This window comes from Sminthopsis crassicaudata, chromosome 4 (genome assembly GCF_048593235.1).
Source record: "Sminthopsis crassicaudata isolate SCR6 chromosome 4, ASM4859323v1, whole genome shotgun sequence".
NCBI classification, from domain to species: domain Eukaryota; kingdom Metazoa; phylum Chordata; class Mammalia; order Dasyuromorphia; family Dasyuridae; genus Sminthopsis; species Sminthopsis crassicaudata.
This window is the reverse complement of record NC_133620.1, coordinates 472,907,224-472,930,011: the sequence shown is the minus strand read 5'-3', so window position 1 is coordinate 472,930,011 and position 22,788 is coordinate 472,907,224. Positions and strand designations below refer to the sequence as shown.

The window sequence follows — 22,788 nt, the reverse complement described above, 5'->3', positions numbered from 1 at the left end:
AAACAGTGAAGGATGACTGGATGAGGTATGAATTTCTAACATGTATGATTTTTAAAGTATATATTGAATTTGCACTGGCAGATTGAACACTGCCCTGCTTATTTTTGTCTCCTTCTCAACTTCTTGCCACTCTTGGCTATGTATTTTGGAAATATTTTCTTGTCTCTTTTCTTTTTAAATTTTTTTCTGATATCACCATCACGTCTCCCCACTTCCCCCTCCATTTTTCTCTGGCCCTCCACAATGTCTCTTGCAACAAGTATAGTCAAGAAGTACTTTAGATTTCATTTCATATCGTAATTATTGGTTTTTAAATCATTTGTATTTCTTTTATTAGAATCTAATCTCCTTAAGGGAGTGGGCTGTATCTTACTTATTTGTCTTACTTATTCTCCTACCCTACCTAGTAACTGCCTTTATCTTTCCTTGGTGGACTTGAATATTCCTTGATTTGAACTCTCCTTGTAATAGTACAGGTTGTAATCTTTTCATCCCTTCTTCTCTATTCTGGGACTCTTGCTGGAATCTTTCCTGATTATCCATGAGGGTCATCTGCCCAACCAGGAGCCTTCTTCTATCTGTCCAGACCTCATTCGAGTCTCAGTGCTACTTGGAAGCCATATGTTGGCTATCCCTCCCCCTGGCAACAGGCCGCGGCCAGCTCCCTGTCCTTGTAGCTATCCATCTGATGATTCCCCCTGGGCTACTTTCCATGCCTATGTCTTGCTGATACCTCTTGCCTCTACCCACCACACGGATCTCCTTTGCCAACTGGAACTCTTCCAAGATCATCTCAAAGCCGTGCATCATGACCGGGAGAATATCGGTGTTTACAAAGCATGGGCCTTGAACGTTGAGGGCTGTTAATTACTGCTTATTAAAGCAATTTTTTGCTGCCCTTAGGTCCCTTCTGTGATGCTTTCCAATTCTTACCCTGTAATTTGTCCACTTTCATTTCGTGGTCCTCCATCTCTTCAGACTCTTTGCTCCAGACCACTTGATAGATGCTTCCTCAAATAAGGACCGTCCTTATCTCCATTTGCCATCGGCTCGTATCCCATAAGAGGTTTTTCTCTTTGTCTGGACAGCCGTAAATGAGTTTGCTTTATAACAAATCCAATATGGTAGCACATTAATGCAGAGTGCTCCTTAAATGTTCTTTCAGTCACCATTAGGAGGGCTCTTTAATCACTTAGAGCAGAGAAAAGATGACTATGAGAATTTAGGGGATTTTTTATTTAATGAATATCAAGTGTGATCTGCTTTTGATTTGTGGTTTAAGGAGAAAGGTTGAGAGAGGAAGAGGACGGGGTGGAGAGCCGGGAAAACTTGGGTTCGAATCCCACCACTGAAATTCCACAGCTGGTAATGGCCAACTTGATGACTTCTCTGAACTAGAGACAACTTTCTGAGAGAAAAACTTATTCAGGGAGCACCAGCCCTGCAGGCAGGAGGACCTCAGCTCAGAACTGGCTCCAGCTGTGTGACCCTGGACAAGGCACTTAAGCCCAATCGCCTCCAAAAAAAAAAGGTGAAAGGAAATAGCTTCTGGCTGTACCCGGACAGGGGGAGTTCCAAGGTGGTCAGGATGGCAGGCTCATGTTTGTATGAAAATCATGGTTCCGTAGCATTTTCTGCAACTTGGGGGACTGGATTTCTTCAGCATGGCCCTGCCCTCACCTGAGACTGTCTGCTGGAAGTGGTCCAGAACCAGTAGCCATGAGCTGGTGCTGACGGCAACATGATGAAGACTCCAGCTCTGATTGAAGTACACATCCTTCCCTACCCCCACATCCCTCTGGGCCTTTATTGGCTGCCCTGGCTTCCAGCCAGCTCCTTGTCAAGAGACCTTCCCATGAAGGCGGCCAGAGGAGCCTCAGAAGGCAGAGATCTTCCTCTGCCCTCACAGCTAGAATATTTGCATTATTTTCATTTGAAAGAGGCCTTGTTAATTAGGAAAGTTCTGTGTGCTGAGTTAAAGTCTGGGTACATGGAGAAGTTTATCTAGATCTCTTTCTCTTCTCCCTCCCTCTCTATCCCACTCTTTCTTTTTTCCCTCTCCCTCTATCTCTGCATATTTTTGTATTTCTCTGTCTCTCTGTCTCCCCCTCCTTCTTCCCCCCATCCTCTCTGTCTCTCTCTTTTGTCTGTCTTTCTCTGTCTCTGTGTTTCTGTCTCTTTCTTTGCCTCTCTGTCTCTGTCTCTGTCTGTCTGTCTCTCTCTCTATTTGTCTCTCTCTGTCTCTATTTCTCTGTCTCTTCTCTCCCCCAATAACCTATAATGTTTGGCCCAATTTCTATAAAACCTATACCAGGTTCTTTGTAAGTGGCTGGCCCGATACCCTGACTCTAGTATTGTGAGTTTCTCGAGACTCTGGCCGTATTTCTCAGCCTATTTCCTGCATCCTACGAATCCCCTGAAGAATGTCAGCTCCTCGGTGATGGGGACGGTTTCTTCTTTGTCTTTGCATGTATCTCCAGGGTCTCCCACAGCGCCAGGTGCTAGGTCCTTCCCGCAGTACAGACAGACTGCCGCAGGTGAGCCGTGGGCCAGGTGTGACGTGCTTGGTCCCGGAACCAGGCGAATCTAAGGCTGGATCCTAGGCCTTCTCTCCAGGAGGTCAGGAGCTGGGACAGCAGACAAGGAAAAATAAATCAGCCTAAACTTCAGGAGCCCAAGAGCCTGGAGTTCTGGGGGTGGATGGAGTACTGGGTTGTTTTAGGTGGAGAAATAGGGACCCGAGAGATTCCTGCCAGAGAGGGAGCTTGGTGGCTGGTCCACAGTCTATCTCAGGTACCCTGAATCCTCCAGCCCTCCCAGCCAGGTCATTCTTTAAGCCGGAGAGTTAGTTGGTAAAGAGTGTCTTAGACCTAGAATCAGAAAGAACTGAGTTCAAAACCAGATGAGTGACCCTAGGCAAGGCACTTCACTTTGATTTGCCTCAGTTTATCCATCTGCAGAAAGATAGCAGTAGCCCTTCTCTCCCTGGGTTGTTGTGAAGATAAATTGAGATTATGTTTGTGTGGTGCTTTGCGGCTAATTTGCTGTAGAAACGCTTGATGTTATTAATACATGCGATGTGTAATGTAATTTGGGAGATGAGAGGGTTTCATGACTGGCAGTGGGTCCACAAGGAATGTCCCCATCAGCCTCCAGGAGGCCGTCAAGTCTCTGCACGGGCCGGGATGAATCTGGGAAAGGGGCACGGCAACCCTGGCCCCGAGTCTGTCGCGGCCCCTTAATTGTCTCGACACAAATCGAATATTTGGACATATTGTGAGCCGTGGGAATCAGCACATATGTCCTTTGCTCGATTAGGGTTAATCTTCTCATATCCCTAAGCTAACTGAAAACAGCGATCCCTGGCTCAGACCAAGGCTTTGTCATTTGCAAGTTCAAAAGCCGGTGATTTAGGTTTGAATATTTGTAAAAGGCCATTGCTTTTTGTCATGAGCTAGATAGAAACTGGACCGTGGCATTGCTGCTGTAGATCCCCAGCAGTTTCTCTGTGTCCTGGACCTTAATGTCTCTGTCGTGCTTGGCTTTGTCTGGGAGGGCCTGTCCTTGTCAGTGCAGATCTCAGCATCTCGAAGTTCTGAGTGCCGGCACCTGGAGCCGGGAACACCTGAGTCTCAGACACTAGCTGTGTGACCCTGGACGAGTCACTTTACTCTGCTGGCTTCAGGTTCCTAGCAAATGATGGAACTGTCTCTGCTAAGAAGCCCCCAAAAGGGTCACAATGAGTCAGTAGCAATAATTTCAAGTTGTTAACTGCTTCCCTCCCCTGCCTATTCTTGGTAGATACTTTTTGTGGGTTATTGTGGTTGAAGCATTCAGCATTCTGAGGGCAATCTAGGGCTTCCTCCTCCTTCTCTTCTCCTCCTCCTCCTCCTCTTTTTCCTCTTCCTCCCTTTCCCTCTCCTCAACACTTATTTAAAGGTTATAAAACTCTGCAGTCCCTACCCTACAGGCTTATTGGAAGGCTCAGACCATGGGATATCCACAAAGAGCCAGGCAAACTTGAAAGCTCCCAGTCTAGAGAGCCTTTTAAGGTTCCCAAAGTGCTTTAAGTTTTGCCTTACGGAGTCCTCACCATGGCCCTGGTGAATTGGTGCTAGTTTACAGATTGAGGGTGAGAGGGGTTAAGTGACTTGCCCAGAGCCATTCAGCTTCTTTCCCTAACGGGATCTGAACTCGGGTGCCCCTGGTTCTAATCCGGTGCTCACGTCCTGTACCCCTGAGGTGTCCCGAGAGGATGCCAGCTGCTAGGAATGGGGGTGCTCACGTGCCCAGCCCTAACCGGAGGCAGCTGCCATCTGACCGCAGCTAGTGTTCATTCTTTGAATTCTGCAGTGTAAACACATGTGATTTGGGTCCTTTTATGGACGCAGGGACTTGGGAGTTCTGAATGTGGGTCCAGCTGACGCAATGCCTGTGTGTGTTTCAATTCATGTTTTGAATCCATAGTGATGGAGATTGTTTGCTCTGCTGAGGTATTTTCCTAGTCTTGTGCAAGCTTCTGTTAAGAAATCATCTTTTTTATATTTTTAAGCAAGCAATCATTCACCAATGTGATGTCTGTTTAATGTTGTCTAACTCTGTGCTTGGCGTTCACTTCAAAGTGATAAGCATTGATTAAGCACCTGCTGTATGCCGAGCATCGTGCTAAGTGCTGGGACATGCAAAGGCAGAAATCCTCAGAGAGCTTACCTGTCACGGCGATCACATGACCGTAGGCTAGGACATACTAAGCATGGGGACCGAACTGGGATTTCAGTGGAATAAGGAAGCCCTGTCCTTGACCAGTACAATTTCCTCTGCAAATTATAGTCCCAGAGGGTTGCCCAACAGTAATAGATTAAGTGATTTCCCAGAGCCACACCGCCAATAGGTATCAAATCAGACTTGGATTCAAGTCTTCCTACCGCAATTTGGCTCTGCCCATTGCATCACACTGCTACTGTGTACAAAATGAGTAGATGGTGGGGGAGGCACTTCTAATTCCCACCCAGGGCTTAAGAGATGGGAAAACCAAAGGTCATCCTATTATCATAGAAGAAATAGTGACAAGGGGAAGAAGCAGCGCAAATATCATCCTATTAGTATAAAAGAAATAGAGATAAAGGGAAAAGTCAGAGACCCTTAAGAGATGTTAAGAGCAAATATCATCCTATTAGTATAAAAGAAATAGAGATAAGGGGGAAATCAGAGACTCTTAAGAGATGTTAAGAGCAAATGTCATCCTATTATTGTAGATGAAATAGAGATAAGGGGAAAAATCAGAGACTTTTAAGAGATATTAAGAGCAAATGTCATCCTTTTATTATAGAAGAAATAGTCATAAGGGAAAAAAATCAGAGATCCTTAAGAGGGTATTTAAGTCCTGGAGGTGTAAAAAGGTGCTGCATTGTCCACCACTCTTCCATGTTGGAATCGGAGTTAGAATACAGAGAATGCTGCTCAGCTGCTCTCAGTGGACCATGTGCTTTGAGGTGTATTTTGGGGATGAGGAGGTCATACTTCACTCACAATATGGCTCGATCCAGGCCCTCTGGGACCAATCACATGAGTATGGAGAATAGTTGGGCCGACTGGCTCTCCCTGGCAGGCCAAACGAGCCTGGTACCATTGGAGAGTGCGCTCCATGCTGGCCGGCCGAGAAAAAACCGCCCAGGCGGGTGCAATCTGAAGCATCGGGTTCTGATTTTTGGTTTCCATTTCCTCCCTGTGCTTCACAGGCTTTTGTCTGGTGGGAGGGGTGGTGATTGTCTGGAGAGAATCTGGGCCTCTGGAGCATCCCAGCTTTCTGACATCTGCCTTCCCCCTTCGCTGTTTTACAGATGCGTTCGTGAACAGCCAGGAATGGACGTTGAGTCGATCTGTGCCAGAGCTGAAAGTGGTGAGTAATCCATTTCTCTGTTTCTGTGGGTGTCTGTGTTTGGCCCCTTTCGCGCTTTGCTAGAGCAGGGGGACGGACGTCTGCTGAGATAGAGAGCAGAGCTTTCCCGAAGCAGTGGGGAAGGCAGCTAGCCCACAACTGAGGGGCGACACCCCCTTTTCAGGTAGAACCTGGCCTAGGGTGCCCCTAGGCTTCTCTCTGATGGCATGAACTTCTGGCCTCTGGGCCTGTTTCTAGGATCTGCATCTTTCTCACTGTCTCTCTTTGGCCTGAGCAAGACTTTAAATTATCCTATTATAAGTCCTAGACACAACATGCAGAAAGCCTGGGTGGTACGGTGGCTGGAGTGTGGCTCGATAGTTATTCCAGGTGTGAATCCCAAACTGGCCCCTTATCTCAGTTTCCTTATCAAGCTGCCCCGAGGTCCCCAGCCAGGCTGGTTCTGGGGTCTGTGATCTATAACATGGGGCACTTGGACTTCCCTTAGTGATCTCTCAGCTTAAAGTCTACAATGCTACATAAGGGAACCTCTTTGGCCCCCTTCTTTTATCTAGATGACAGTTATTGGCCATTCCAGCCTTAAGAAGGTAATTTCAGCAGGGTCTTGGTTTGCTCCTCTGGGTCACCGACCCATTTGGCTAAAATCCAGTGTCTCCTCCCTCTTCCTCCCATAGGATTCACTTCAGATTCCCTCCCCATCCCCTCCTTTTGTTACACTATTACTATTCTGTGTCTTTAGCTCTAAGGACTTGATAGTGACTTTGTATAGTCTAGATTCACCTTGGGTACAATGTAAGCCCTCTGAGGGCAGGAGCAATTTACTTTGGTCAGTGTCTAGCATCTGCTCCGTAAAAATGTCAAAGGCATTTGTTGAGTCTTGAGTAAAATGTGCATTTAAAATAAATAAACTTATTAGGAAAAAAAAAATCTTGAGTGGAACTGACCCTAATAAACGCAGTGGTGGAAGTGGGAGGGAACCAGTTCAGCAAACAAATGTTGTATATTCTTGTATATCCAAGCTAATATTTTCATACTTGCATCTGGTGAAAATGAGGTGCTTTCATTTACATAGATCATTGCTGATTTGCATAATAAAATGGCTGCTCACCAGTCAATTTACAAATACTTATGAAGTGCCTGCTATTTGTTAAGCACTGGGATACAAAACCGGAACTGAAATTGGCCATGGCAGATTATTCCCTTTTTCTTTTTAAAAATTGCTCCTGATCAGCACCCAGAGAGCAGGCTGTGGAGACTGAGTGTGGATCACAACAGAGCATTTTCACTGTTTTTGTTGTTTTTCCTTGCATTTTTTCCTTTCTCGTTTTTTCCCCCTTTTTGATCTGATTTTTTTATTTTATATATATATTTATATATTTAAATATATAAATATATATTTATATTTACATATATATTTATATTTTTATGTATAATATATATTTATATATATAGTATATATTACAAATATATATAGATATTATATATAATAATATATATAATATATACAATATATTTATATATAATATATATAATTATATAATATATATAAAATATATATATATTTATATATTTTTTATTATATATATAGAGAGAGAGACAGAGAGAGAGAGAGAGAGAGAGAGAGAGAGAGACAGAGAGAGAGAAGAATTGCACATGTTTAACCTATATTGTATTATTTGCTATCTAGGGAAGGGAGTGGAAGAAAGGAGGGAAAAATTCAGAACACAAAGTTTTGCAAGGGTGAATGTTGAAAATTATTTCTGTGTATGTTTTGGGGGAAGAAAAGCTTTTATTATAGTAACAATAATAAATTGCACCTGGTTTTTCACATCATCTTTATCCCTTCTTGTTCTCTATCCAGAGAATGATCCTTATGGCAATAAAGACATCAGCATTCAATTTTTTTTAAAGACATGCTATAAACATACTTTATGACTCACAAATAGAACTGATCTGTGAGTGATAAAAACAAGTTGGTGAGTAAATGACCATTTCTCAGAAAAGGCCCATGCAGAGATTCCTTGACCAGCCTCAAAGCCACTGGCAATATGATAATCCAGCTCTCTCTTTGGTCTCCACTTTCCGTCCCAGTCACATTAGGTTTGTGGGCAAAGAAGACGAAGAGATCGACCCTGCATTGGGGGTAATTATGGGTGCACGGGGAAAGCCACCAATGAAAGAAGGAGTCCAGACACAAAGTACAACTATCACTTGATAGTCTTGGGGTTGTTACCAGGTTGATGATTCAGTTTTACTTTGAAGATTCAGGTGCCTCTGGATTTGGAATTGGAACATGTGAGTTTGAGTCTCATATATCTGTAGGTCTGGGCTAAGTGCCTTCTGCCCTCTGGGGATCAGTTTCCCCATCTGTAAAATGAGGGCTTTCGATGACCTGCCCTCCCCAAGTCCCTCCTGCCTCCAGGTCTGTGTTCCTTCCATTAGGTGACCTGCATTTCTGAGTTAACTTAACCATGGTTGCAGTTTTTTTAGCTGGGAGTTCAGAAGGCAAGCTCCAGCTGCCGGTGCTCAGTGTAATGTGCTTTCCACCATTACCTTCTGACCCTAGATAGCGTGAAAACACTCATTATCACACTAGGAGTGAAGTAATCCAAATTCCCCCCTCACTGCAGTTTTCTCCATTTTCAGCTTGTGGGTTAGGGGTGGCTTTGTCTCCCCGTCGGCTCCATTTCCCAGAAATCGAGTCAGTCACAGAAAGAAAAGAAGCCGGCAAATTCTCTTATTCAGTAAACATTTACAGAATACCTTCCTTGAGCCAGAATCCTTTGCAGCTATGAGGAGGTACAAAGGTGAACAACATGCTTCCCTCCCTCACTGTAAATATGTCTTTTCTCCTCTGCCAGGGCCTTAAGAGAAGGAGAAGGCGGTCCCCCTCCCCTGATTCTGCAGAATTTTCATGTTCCAATGAGGGTCAAAGTCCATCATTTCTTATGTCGAAATGAGCGGCTGTTTGGATAAAAAAGGGGTTTTATTGGGGAGAAAGGCCTATAAAAGTATGACCAACAATAAGTAATTCAGGTAAAGGGAATAGTCCTATTCGGCTCCTCCTGCGTTGGAAGGGGGCCCCTCCGAAATAAATCTGGGGATGACAAAGGGGCAAAGCCTCCTCGATTCTTTCTCAGGTTTTCTGCTTGGCTGCCTCATCAGGCTGTCTCAGCTTCTTCCTCTGTGTAATTATGCCTTCAGGGTCTCCCTGTCTGGGAGGGGAGAGGCAGCCCCTGAGCTGAGTGACATGGCCAAGAGGGTTCCCCTGACAATCCCCTCTCTAATGAGGACAGAATTGCAGGCTTTGAATGGACCTGGATCCATCTGGGCCCGGGCTGCCTTATGGAATAAATCTATGCAAGAAAACCACAAGGGAGGTGGGTATCTAACAGGCAGAGATCTCGAAAGGGATTGTGTAAAAAGCTTAGTTACATTTATGTAAATAAATGGCCTTTTTTTTTTTTTTCCAGAAAAGGAACTGAGATTTTTATAAATTTCTATTGATCTTATGTTTTTTTTTTTATTTCTAATTTCCAAATATATCTCTTCTTTCCCCCAGAGAACTGTTCCTTGGAGTAAAGAATAAAAATTAAAGAGGGAGGAAAATGTAATTCAGCAAACCTAACCACTAGAAATATTGACATTATATTCAGTATCTTGTAGCTATGGACCCCCTTCTCTACAGAGGAGGGAGGGAAGTACAGGTTCCTTTAATATATACATATATACATACATATATATTATACAATCAAATATATGTTAATATTAGAGTATTTTATATATAATATGTATTATGTATAATATATTACATATAATACATTATATATAAATATATGTTATATGTAATATATATAATATAATTTAATTATTCTATATTATAGAATGCAATGGGAGTAATAGCAATCCTGTTGAAATGGGTTTGGATTTCCAATGTGAGGTCCTGGAGGTCACATGCAATGGTTTGCCCTTTGCTTATTATTTATGGTATAGTAAATGAAACCTTGGGTCTGTTTGTCATATTCAGCACTCTGTGACCCCGTTTGGGGTTTTCTTGGCAGGGATTTTGGAGTTCTTTGTTTGCCATTTCCTTTTTTAGCTCATTTTACAGATGAGAAAATGGAGGCACAAAAGTTTAAATGACTTTATTACCCAGCTACTGAGTGTCTGAAGCTCAGCTCTGGGGCGGTGCTCTGTGGCTGCAGTGTCTGGGTGTACCTCATCTTAGCCGGGGTAGCTTTGTCTGTCCAGTAGAGCCATGGCTATCGGCTGCCCTTACGCAGCAGTGACGGACGTCCATCTGTTCATGCATAAAAGGGTCTCTGACTCCTGGTGCCATTTTCCTTCCATTTCATCAGGAACAAAGAGAAAGAAATGGTGGATTGGAAAGAGCGATGGATTTTAGAGTTAGAGGAGCCAAGAAAGTCATTGGAGAATCCGTGATCCCATAATGGCCAGATCTTGCCCATGAGCCCATCACATAGAAAGCTCTTTCCACCGCAGCCATTGTCTTGCCCTCTTCTCTGTCCACCCTCCATGCCGTCTGACCTGTAATAGATTTCATTCTGGAACCCTTGCCTTGTATGGGACCAAACTTCTGCAGACTATCTTATCTATCTCTTCCGCCCTAGACAACATATCATCTCCCTGGACCTTCTTGTTGCCATCAGCCCTATCACACCTTAGCTCCCTCCTGAGCATCCCTCCGTCTTCTGGCCCTCTTTTTGGGAAAGCAGTCAGACCAGTTCTACCATTGCTGTTGGGAAAGACCCATCAATCCTTCCCCTAACCAGCCCTTCCCAAACCCCTACCCTCTTCCATGTGTATCTCCTCTTGTTAAAACGTAAGCTCCCTGAGTTAAGGCCCGTCTCCCTTTTATATCTGTAAACTCTGGGCTTTTCATAATTCCTGCCATGTCATAAATACCCTTTTCCTTCCTTCCTTCATGCAATTCTTAGGGAAAACCTCAAAATCTCCAAGCAGTGTTTTTCAGAGATCAATTATTGCTAATAAACCAAAAACTCGATACTTAGATGAGACCTCATCAGTGATCTCGTTCAGCCTAATATTTTTTGGTTCTCTTTTACTTTCTCATTCTCAATCCTGCTTTTCCTTCAGATCCAACCACAATCTTCCTTCTCCATTCCCATCTCCATGTGTCTTTCCCCTCTTGAACTCCTGAAGCTTGGGGTATCCTTACTTCTTTTGGCTCTGAACCCAATGCAGCCTGGACTTGTTGTTTACCCTATTTCATGCTTTTGCATTGGGTCTACCAAACTTCTGTTTGATCTTCTAAATGCTCAGTCGATGCCAAATGCCTGGGAGGGAGGGCGTATCTTTTATAGAGCAAACTCCCTCTGAACTTTTGGGAATCTGTCATTTTGGAGAGCCAGGGTTTCCACATTGCTTTAGGGTTAACGGTTTTAAGACTAAAATTTAGGGATGGGGTAGGGATTAAGCTATTTTAATGGAAACTTTTCTTGCCATATCCAATGTATTTCATAGATTTAAAAGCCTTTAAAAGGTATCTAATCTAATATCATTTGTTTTATTTGGTTTAAATTTAATTTTAATGATTTTTTTTTTTTTTTTGGTTTTGAATTCATCTTCCTGAGTTTATTTGACCTCAGATATTTACCATCTGTGTAATCTTGGAATAGTCACCCTATTTGCCTCAGTTTCCTCATGTGTAAAATAAGCTGGAGAAGAAATGGCTTTGCCAAGAAAACACCAAATGGGATCGCCAAGAGTTGGACATGAGTGAACAAGGGTAGCAACAATTTTTTTTATTGTTATGAAGTTAATATAAAAAGAGCATTTTCCAACCACAAAAGAGAACTTGAAAAGTTGTATATCAAATTGTGAATCTCTGTCCCATACCACTTGTTTTATGTTTTAAATACACCATAAATTCAAACAGGAATTCCCTTCTCTGTTCTTCTTTCTGAATTTATTTCTTTTCCCTCCTAGGCCCATTAAAATTTTTTTAATACTCTATTTTTTTAAAAAAAGGTATTTTTGGATGTGGGGTACAGGTCATCACTATCTATAGTCCTCCTTTCCTCCTTCAAATTCACCCCTACAATTAAAAGGGGGATCAAAAACTCTTCTGCCAAATAAACACGACCAAACAAAACAAATTTCCACACTGGCCATGTACAATAACATTTCTTTCTGAAACTTCTGTCTGTCCTTGTTTGATTAAAAATTGGGAAGCGCTTTTCATTATCAGTTCTCTGGAGATCCGATTGGGCTTTGCTTTGTTTAGAATATTTAAGGGTGTGAAACTTTTGCTTTGTTTTTTGTTCTTTTTTCTTCTTTATAATGTTATTTTATAAATTGTCCTCCTGATTTTGCTCACTAAGGTCTACATCATCTACATCTTACAAGGTTTCTCAGGTTTCTCTGGAGCTGTCTTATCAAGAATAAAATTCCTTTATATTTATAAGCCACATTTCTCAATTAATAGGCACCCTTTAATTTCCAGTTCTTTTTTTTTTCTTTTTATCTTCCTTTTAGTATCTCCCCTCTGAAACTGAAGTTTATTTTGCTTCCAACTCTCACTTCCTATTATTACCCTTGCTCTTCACAATCACATCTCCCTTTTTCTGCCCATGTTCCTTTTGACTTTAGTATATTCCAACAATCGAAGTATTGTTGCTTGAAATATAATATGCGAGCTTTTGTTATTGTTGCTCTGATTTCAAGAGAGTTCATTGATTCTTAAATTATCCTGATCTGTCCTCTAGGTCATTTGCTTTTCATGGCCTATATTATGCATGGTCTTTTATTTTTTTCAATCTTTTAATTAATTAATTTATTTATTTTTGGTTAGGCAATTGGGGTCAAGTGACTTACTTAGGATCACACAATTAATAAGTATTAAGTATCTGAGGTCAGATTTGAACTTGGATCCTCCTGACTTCAGGGCCAGTGCTTTATGCTCTGAATCATCTAGCTACCCCATAATCTTTAAATTTTGTCCTAATATTTTCTGTTGATTCTTGTATTCTGATTACTATTTGGTCTGTTCCAGTTTTCATGGGGCTAATTACTTGGGTAAGGTTTACTATTTTCTTTTCTAATATATTTGCTTTCCTTCTAATTCTTCGATATATTTGTATTTTTTCCACCTTTTAATTCATTTCTTTTTGTTATTCATGTGGTGATTATTAAAGTACTTAGCACAGTATCTGGTACACAATACTATATAAATATTTGTTATTATTAATATTTTATCATTACTAGGTAGAATTTTCATTTTGTTGTAGAAATTTGTAGAAATCCCTATTGTTATTTTCTTTTGCCTTTGCTTTGACATTTTCTTTTTATAGGTTCAGTTTTGGGGTATTTCCAGACATTTAGCAATTTTTAAAAATCATGTTTGTATCTTCTTCAGATCTTCCATCTTTGTTCTTGCATTGGAGCTTTGGGCCAGGGCCAGAATTTGCTCTGGTGTTCTGCTAGGCTGGCCAGCCCTGATTAGTCTGGATTTATAATACCTTACTTTCTGCCCTGATTTCCACTTAATGGGATGAGTCTATGCCAGTGGGCTGGTAGTCCCCCCTACATGTTTGGAGTTTGGGGTACTAGATTATCAGAGTTCTTTCTTGTTGGTTCTTAGCCAGGGTACTTTTGTGCTGGTCATTGCGGCTCCAACTGGTTTCCAAGGTCCACAAGGATTTCTGACCTGTGGCTTTGGGGGAGGGGGAGATCCCTTGGAGAAAGAATTTTGTAAGATATGGATAGATGCCTCTTGGAGGTTCCCTTTTGTTTTCCTGCTCTGGCATTATGCGTGCTCGTGTGTGTGTGTGTGTGTGTGTGTGTGTGTGTGTGTGTGTGTCCTATTTCCTGTTGTCCCTGGACTTTTAAAATTCTGGTGTGGTTAAGTAATTTGCTGTTGTTTTCTCATTGGAATTCTTGGTCATTTTGTGGGTCTGATGCTATTTTTAGTTTTTTTTTTTTTTTTTTTTTTTTCTGGAGTAGATTTGTGGGAGCCAGACTTTCTTCTTATGGCAGAGTGACCACTGTCTGCTGGGCAAGATGACATGACCACTTTGCTTCAACATTAATGAATGAACTGATAAATCAATATTTATTAAGCACCTACTATGTGTCTGGGTCCAAAACCCCAGGGAAGTTTTGGCATCTGATGGACAGAGGGGCCAGAACTGGGGCTGGTGGCCACGGCTGAACCTCTGGGGCTACAGAGGATCCAGTTTTGTTGGAACCTTCTAGACTTAGCACCTACTATGTGTCAGACAATGTGCTAAGCCTTTTACAAATATTATCTCATTTCCTCTCTTTGGGTCTAGGTTGACTCTATATAATCAGGCTTCTAAGGAGGATTAAGCATTAATAGGGCACCTACTATGTGCCAGGTACTATGTGAGCCTTTTACCATTATTATCTCATTTAATTCTGGCAGCAGCCCTGTGAGGTAGGTCCTAAATAATCTCCTCTCTTGAATCTCAGTTTCCTCTTATGTATATTGCAGTAACATATATGACCCCAGACTCCTAAGGCCCTTGTTGGTCTCAGTTTCCCTCTGTAACATGAGCTGATGGGCCTCCATGGCCTCTGAAATTCTAGACTCAGAATCTTTTGTGACTCTGCCTCCCAGCTGGACCCTCCCCCTTCTGCTGTCAGTGGGCTTCCTCTTCCTCACTGGTGCTGGTTTGGGATCTGTTGCTGCCCCGGCGGCTGACCCTCGATTTCCCCCTTCCCTCTAATTGTACTTCGATCTCTGCTTCTTCTACTCTTCTGGACCTCCATCTGAAAAAGCAGCAAATTCTGGGATGTCCCTGCCACACTGGCTCAGGGGGAGGGCAGCATCTGCCTCTTCTAAGTGGGTGTGTTTCTTCTTGGTGGATCTTGGCCTTACCCCCCCCCAGGCTGCCCCCAGGGGTTCCCAGAGGGGCTGTCTTACCCCATTTTCTCAGAGGCCTGCCCCCAGGTTTTCTCAGAGCCTGCCTTCAGGCTTGGAACTGTCCCAGAACCCTAAGTCTTTCTACCTTTGGTGTCTGGATCCTCGAGCTTCTCTCCCTCTCAGCTTCTCGCCATCCTCCCGTGCTTGTTGGACACCTCTAGTAAATGAGCATGTGCCCGTAAACTTGCAGCCTCATTGCTGACAGTTCAAAACCTCGGCCGCCATCATGGTTCCTAGTGGAATCTTGTCAAACAGGAATCCTGTTTACTTCTAATTATCATAAGCAGGTTGATCCCCAGGGGTGAATTTTTTGCTGCTCAGGAAGCAGACCTAGAAGGCTCTACTGGCCCTCGGTGAAGCAGCAGTGCACCCCTGAGCCAGGTCACCTGCTCCTAAGTGGCCATGCTAGAATGGCTTCATAAATCACATTAAAAAAAAAAAAAGAAAAAAAAATATTCCTCTCCTCTCCTAAGGCTCCTCCCTGAGCCTTGTACTCACTCTGTGCTTCCTCCTGGTGCTTTCATCTGCTTCCAGGGTTTAACCTCTCAGATCTCTACATCCAGCCTTAGTCTCTCTCTCCCCAATAACTGCCCACTGGGCATTCTGTGTGATGACCTGAGGGCATCTTGATCTCAGCTAACCCCAAGAAGAACTCCTAATTCTCTCTCCAAACTTTCTCCATGTATCATAATCAACATTTAAATACATCTTTATATATATTATATAATAATAAATAAAAATAAACAAGAACTGTGCAAATATTAACTCATTTGATTCTCCCAACAACTCTAGGGAGGTTTTGAGACAGACAGGTTAATTGACTTGCACAAGGCCACACACTTAGAGTCTGAGCTTGAACCTTCAGATCTTTCTGACTCCAGATCCAGGGCTATGTGCATTGTGGCGTGCGGACCCCTACAGGCACATAGTAGGTGCTTTATAATAATCATCGACTTACTGATGGCCCTCAGTTTCTTCCTCTATAGGAGGCCCTTTCCTTAGCAGAACTTCCATTTTTTCTGTTGAGAATAGTTGTGGGGACCCAGGTTTTCAATCTCATCCTTGACTCTTCTTTGAGTCTCACTATTTCTTCCTCCTTAATAGCTCTCAAATTGGTTCTCTTTGCTCCTCATGAGACAGAACCTCTAGTTTTGGTTCTCATCATCCCCCAAAGCATTCTCCTAATTGGCCTCTTTCCTGCATCCGCTTTCTCCTTCGATCCATAGTTGCCAAATTCTCATTTCTAAAATACTAGTCACTCCCCAACTCTACAACCTTGTATGACTGACTCCTAATTGCTTTTAGGATTAAGAACATAATTTTTAGTGTACTACAGTTCCCCACGTTTCCTTTCTAAATTTCTTTCCTGTTATTCCAGTTGTTGCTTCCTCTATTCAGATCAAACCAGCATCTTGGCTGTTGCCATATTTGGAATACTCTCGTTTATCATGTTTAGAATCCTACTTTCCTTGAAAAATAGCTCAGATGGAGCCTTTCCTGATCATTCCTTTTCTCTTCTCTTAAAATTGCTTTGTATTATTTCTTTTTAGTACTTTCAGGATTTTGTAGTATATTTGTAAATGTTCTGTTTCCCTCCAGTGGAGTGTGTGTGTGTGTGTGTGTGTGTGTGTGTGTGTGTGTGCGCGCACACACCTGTTGAGTTGAAGGGAAAGAATCATGGAACAGAAAATCGACATTTCCGGGCTTTATGGATTTTCACGATGTTCATTGTCCTTTGTGTTTAGAACAGCTGAGGACCGAGGGCCAGCTGTGGTGGGATCATAAGGACCTTCAGGGCTTTGGAATGGGCCAGCTCTTTGTTAGTGCTCCAAGTCACTTGCTTTCCAGTAAAATCACTCTGACAGCTCTGTGCCTTGCATTGAGAACAGTTCCTAGCACACAGTAGGTGTTTTATGGTAACTGTTGACTTACCGGTGGCCCTCGGTTTCTTCCCCTCTAGAAGGCTTCTGGATTCACTCTAACAGCAAGGATGATTCACACATAGCCCTCGCTGGAAAGGTTAGGAGTTGTTTCTCAGACCTGCAAGGTGCGCTTCAAGGTCATCTTTCTTTTCTTTCTCTGAACTTCTATTAAGAGCCCAGTTGAAACTAGAGCCAGTGTAAATAAATCCTCCTTTCTCCCAGTTTCTCTAACTTCAGTCCTTTTTCATGGTTATCAGGCATCTCTTGGCATTCTGCCAGTTGGACTTGGCAAAACTTGCTGCTTCCCTGGTTCTTTCACCCCTAAGTTCTGCTTTTATCCAATAGAGTGAGAATCTCCCCGAGGACTTTGTATTTTTTTAACCTTATTATCTTCTTGTCCATAAACACATAGTGGTTTTTAAAAGTAAAACTAAAAAAAGAGAACTTTAAGAAAAAAATATCTAGCTAGCTTCTGGGATCCTAGATTTAGATGTAGGTGGTCCCTTGGAGGTCATCCAGGCTTGACCCCCTCATCTCAGGCTAGAAGAGTGTGACTTGTCTAGCATCCCACAAGTGACAAAACACAGAGCTGGGATTTGAAACAAATCCAACTTCTTTTCCATTGTGCCATTCTGCTTCTGGCTTTGGACTCAGAGGAGCTATCTATTTTCTGTCAGAATGCTTTCAGACATGCTGCCCTTTGCCCATTTTCCCCATCTCCCCCTTTTCAAGAAGAAATCTATGCTACTTTCTAGCAAACCATCTTTCTTTTTCTGTGTTTGTTCCTCCCTTGACATGTGCCATTTCCTCTCTCTGTGGTGGATGATGGAATCCAATCCATCCCTTGTCCTATGGCCTGCCTTTCTGGCGTCTCTCCCCTCTTCAAGCCCTAGTCAGCTGGCATTTCTTTCAGATCATAATCTCTTCCAGGTCCTTAATCCCCCTCCATTTTCATTACATCCTAATTATTTTCCTTCTTTCTTATTTTTTGGGGGCAATGGGGTAGAAGGAATCACAGGCATATTTTAATCCCTAATCAGAGTGGAAGTTTTCTGATGCCATCTTTTGTAGCCAGTTGGATGGTGCCAAAATGCCCATAGTCAGGAAGACTCTTCTCCCTAAATTCAAGTCCTCCCTCAGACAACTTCCTAGCCATGTAATCTTGGGCAAATCACTTCACCCTAAATGATTCCCCAATTCCAATCTGCACAATGAGCTGGAGAAGGAAATGGCAAACCACTCTAGTATCTTTGCCAAGAAAACCCCAAATGGGGTCGTAAAGAGTTGGAAATGACTGAACAACATTGATATTTTTCACAAACTTGCTTACATTCACTAAGCCTGGCCTTGGAATCCCATGCTCTTCCCCTGGCAGCTGGTTAGGGAAGGGCCCTCCCATCTCATTCAAATGGAGAATCAAATATTTATATTTGAACATATGCAGAAATTAATAATCAAATTTGGGGGGGCAGAGAACAGAAATAGAAGCAATAGTTGGAAAATGGCAAATCTGGGTTTGAGGGAAAAAGAATTTATACTTCTGGTACTGAGAACTCTCCAAGCTTAGAATGGGCTGTGTGGGGAGGCAGGGAGCCTTCCCCTCCATAGCAGAGGGGACTGCCCACCTGCCCTGCTCAGTGGCTGTCATTGTAGTAGCTGCTTAATAAATGTCAGCTGATTGGTTGTCCATGATGTTGTCTTAGTTGGGCTGGTGAATCCTCTCCTATGCCCCATATTCCTTGGTCCTCCATCTCACCCTGACCTTCCCCTACTGTGGTGTCTTCCACAGCCTCAACAAGCTTTCCTTCTGGGCCGTTCCTCCAATGAGTGATTCAGAGAAGGCTACCCAGAACCCCTTCCCTTGGTTCTTTTGGTATAGCTGGGCCACTCTGGAGCTGCCCACCTGTTCCCATGTTCATAACCAGACTGCTCCATCTCCTTATCTGGTCAGTCTTCTCAAGAGAGGCAGCCTGGCACAGTAGGTGAAAGAGTGAAGCACCCAGTTCGAATCTGGCTTCAGAAGCATGCTAGCTATGTGACATCAGGCAAATCCCTTCACCTCCCTGAACTTCAGCCGTTGCCCCCTGAAAATGAGGATGGTGGATTCAGAGAACTGCTGGATCAAAGGGCCAATCTCTAGCTTGAGTTTCCTCTTCTGAAGTTCCTTCTAATGAAATCACTTCCCTGGTCCCTGTGGATATGAAAATCCAGTTCCATTTCTCTGTTTCCTTTTGCCCTTCATATGATTTCCTGGTGTCAGTTCAAGTAAATTACTGTTTTGTTTTTTCCTCCATTTTAGGGAATTGTGGGTAATTTGGCAAGTGGCAAGTCTGCGCTGGTACACCGGTATCTGACTGGCACCTATGTTCAGGAGGAATCACCTGAAGGTAAGTCACGGGCAGACTGGCCACTAAGGCTTGTTCCGCTCTAGTTGATTTGTTTGATTGATTATATCTGCAATCATCAATATATTCTAGCACTTACTTAGATTCTTATAAAGAACCTAAAAGTAAAATTGGTATTTCTGCCACTTTGTAGTAAATATTTAGCTGTCGGACTATCAGGGAATACTAGCTTTAAGCCATGAGGTTGAACGCCTTGCTTTTGTAATAAGTTAGCCCTTGTCCACAGAATAGTTATTCCAATGGGAATTTCCCTAATCCTGACGTCCTGTTTCCATAAAAATATTTGCGGGCTCTGACGGGACGGGAGCATTTCCAATGAGAACAGAAGCACCAATCCCTGACTTTGTCTGGTTGGATCTCACGAGTCCTCCCCCCCCCCCCCATCCCAGAATGTATTCTAAGCATTTAATTGGCTCGGGGAGAAAACGATTTCTTTTGGCTGCCAGCCTTCCAGTGACTCGATTCCCGGGCTCCCAACCTTTTAATCGTTTTTATGTGTAATTGAAATGGAAACAGTAATAACGGGGAAAGCCGCTTTCTAAGCCCTCGTGGCCGAGTTAGAGTGTTCCCAAAGAAAGAAAAAAGAAAGCGATTCTCAATGCTGTTGACTCTCCTTGTGATCTTTTTAACTCCATCTCTGAGACACTGAATCTCTGGTTCCTTCCTTTTCTTACTGGCTGTTCCATTCTTTGCAGATGTGGATGCAGGTAACTATACGTTCCCTTCATGCAGCGCTTGTCTTGTTTGGAAGAGACAGGAGGCTCAGCTTTTGTTACTGTAGAGTCCCATCCTCCCTCCTCACCTCCCCCACTTCCCCCCTCATCCTCTCACCCCCCGCTCCTTGTTCAGTGTCATCATCCAAATGCTTTTTTTCTTTTTTTTTTTTTTTTTAATTTCTCCCCTTTGGATTTTAAAAACATTTCACTCTGTTTTGTCCCTTAGTTGTCTTCTTAGCAGTAGTTGTGAGTAGTTCCATATGTCTCCTATAACACCTGTTTGTGGTTAACTCCCGTCCTGGACGCTATATCTTCCTCTGAGCGTTAATTCCAACTCTTGGGTTACTCTCAGGGTGGGCTTTACTGCACCCCCAAAGGTTAACAACTGTGCTCTAACTGGGGGTTGGATCCCAACAGGGAGAAGACCACCTAGAGTGGGGAAATGGGGATGAGGAGAGAAATGTAAGGGATATTTTCAGTTAATCACTTAGAAATGAGAATTGAATCCATGCATTTATTAAGCACCTGCTTGGTGCCAGGTACATTATTAGCCACCGGGGTTACAAAGACAAAAATTGAGGGGGATCCTGGAAGGTCTTACTGAAAGGGGAAAATGTTCTAATTTGTAAAAGACAATTTCAGAGGAAAGAGCTACGAGAATCAGGGGAATCAGGTTAAGCTCAAGGGTTAGAAAAACTTGTCGGAGCTATGATACTAAGTAGCAACATGGTGGCTGGAAATGAGAGTTTGGGTGCTAGAAGCTATTCTGAGGGGGGGGAATATTGACACAAGAACAAGGCAGCTTATGCCCTCAAAGAGTATACATTCATTCTACGGTGGGGAAACATAGTATCCACAGTAAAAAACAAAGTAGATGTTGGATGTGAGAGAAGAGAGTATTTAGATACATGATGGCAAACATGGTTCCTTCCCCTTGTCATTTATCCCACCACAGGACAAACTGATTTTTAGTGTATGAAAGTGAAAATGACACAGACAAATCCCAACCCCCCCCTCCAAGGTCTCGTCTTTTCTCTGGGCTGGCTTTGAGATGAGTTTTCTTGGTGGGGATCCCCTTATCTGGGGCCAGCTGGGATTCTGATCCCCTTCGGGGCAGCCATTCCCCACTCCCACTCCCTGAGCTGACCTGTGCCTCATCACATTCTTGCTGCTGTTCTTAGCCAAGTGGTCCTGAGGTTCCCAAGCCCTTCTCGTTTTCATTAGCAGAGACTTTGGTTGGTCATGGCTAAGAATGATGGGAAGGGATTGGAGGAGCAGGAGGAGAGGTCGCTTTTTTCTGTCCTGTTCTTGCCTTGACTTTGGTTCCATCCTCATTACTCGTCCCGTCCCCAACCAACAGGACGTCAAAACTTATTTGTTCCCTAGACGATGATGAGGTTGATATTAGTAGAGCAGTAGGATTATCAGCAAATGCAGAGGGAAACTAAAGCTGGGTTCTTGGAGGGAAAACCCCAAACACCAATCTGCCCATGTTCCCTCTGTCCCTCTTATTGCCACCCCCAATGCTCATTCCTCTTCATCGTTCTGGACATCACTTAGAGTAAGCAGCAGTGGCTTCTGGGAAGCCCGCTAGCTAATATAGACAAAGGACTTTTAACTTGGCTGATGGAAAATGTAGCATAAATAAATAATAATATTTCATGCCAGGTCGGCTTGGGTAGAGTGCTGGCCTAGGGGTCCAGAAGAGACAGAACCCTCCCACCTCATCTCATCCTGGCCGGCTGTGAGACCATGGGAGACTTGATTTGACTCTCAGAGTCCCAGACATCTCTCCAAGAGCAGAAGCTTCAGAACAGGGGCTGATTTGAATTGGCAAAGGGAGGTCCCGTGCTGGGAACTCATCAATGAAAGGATAGGTGATCTCAATGAAATAATAGAAGAGATTCTTGATGACGGAGGGATTTCTGAGATTCTGGGAAATATTATCACATAAGGTAATCCTGTGGGCCAAATTGGATTCCATGAAAGTCTAGAACTCTAGGAGAACACTCTCAAGTCACCGTGTAATGTGGCCCCTGGAACGAGGAAAAAATGTCCATAACAGAAAAGCTCTGGGTTTGGAGTTAGCAGGCCCAGGGTCAGGTCCTGGCCCAGCCTTGTGTTTGATGATAGACAAGTGCCTTGATTTCTCTGAGCCTCAGATTTTTCTTTGGTAACAAATGGGGCTGGCTGGAAGTGGAATTTCCTTTCATGGGGAGGGAGGGGTATTCCTTGCTTATCTTCAAGCAGAGAACAGTCAGTTATTCAGTATTTTATAGCAGAAATCCCTTTTGTTTTTCATTATGAGTTGGACTAGATGGATAGTTGGCCGTTGAGGTTTGTGCCAACCCTGGGATACCATGACTAGGCAGGCTCGAGCTTCTGCCATTGGTATGCCCACAGAGCTGCCTTGTCATGGGAAGCCATGGTGATCTCCAGCGTGGCATCCATTGCGTGTTCAAAGCTGCCTTGCTAACTCTAGTTCCAGCCGCCATTTTCCCATTGGGCTGGTGGACCTCTTCCTGGGGGTTTGCTGGGCTCTTGTCCCCTCCTGCTCTTTGTTCTCACGCCTGAGTGTTTGTCCCTTGTTTCTCCTTCTGATAGAGGAAAGGGGGGTTGGCTCTGTGACACTGGTTGTCATTCAAGTGCTCCTGAGGGGTTCAAGTGCCTGGCTGGTGCGGCCTTTCCATCCGCAGTTTGGCCTTTTGAGGAGGCTGATCGCAGCTTTCCACACTTCCCCTGGCCAGGGGACTAGCAAGCTGCCTGCTCAGGATGGCGATGCGGGAGAAAGCTGGAAGCCTGCGGCCTGTCCAGTGTGTCCCCCCCAATGTCAGTGCTGAGAAGTATCTGGGCTCGACGCGGGCGATGGTCCGGTGGGTTTCTGCAGCACACACAGCTTTGGATTTCCGGGTCTTTT

At 43.6% G+C, this 22,788-nt stretch overlaps 1 protein-coding gene across 1 annotated transcript in view; it reads left to right on the top strand.

Moving 5' to 3' along the window:
- The window catches only part of AGAP1 (ArfGAP with GTPase domain, ankyrin repeat and PH domain 1), a 622,443-nt gene that overhangs the window by 244,349 nt on the left and 355,306 nt on the right, over positions 1-22,788 (top strand). Inside the window, 2 exon segments of the mRNA XM_074264417.1 lie at positions 5,841-5,899; positions 19,050-19,137. Coding sequence (XP_074120518.1) covers positions 5,841-5,899; positions 19,050-19,137 — 147 coding nt within the window.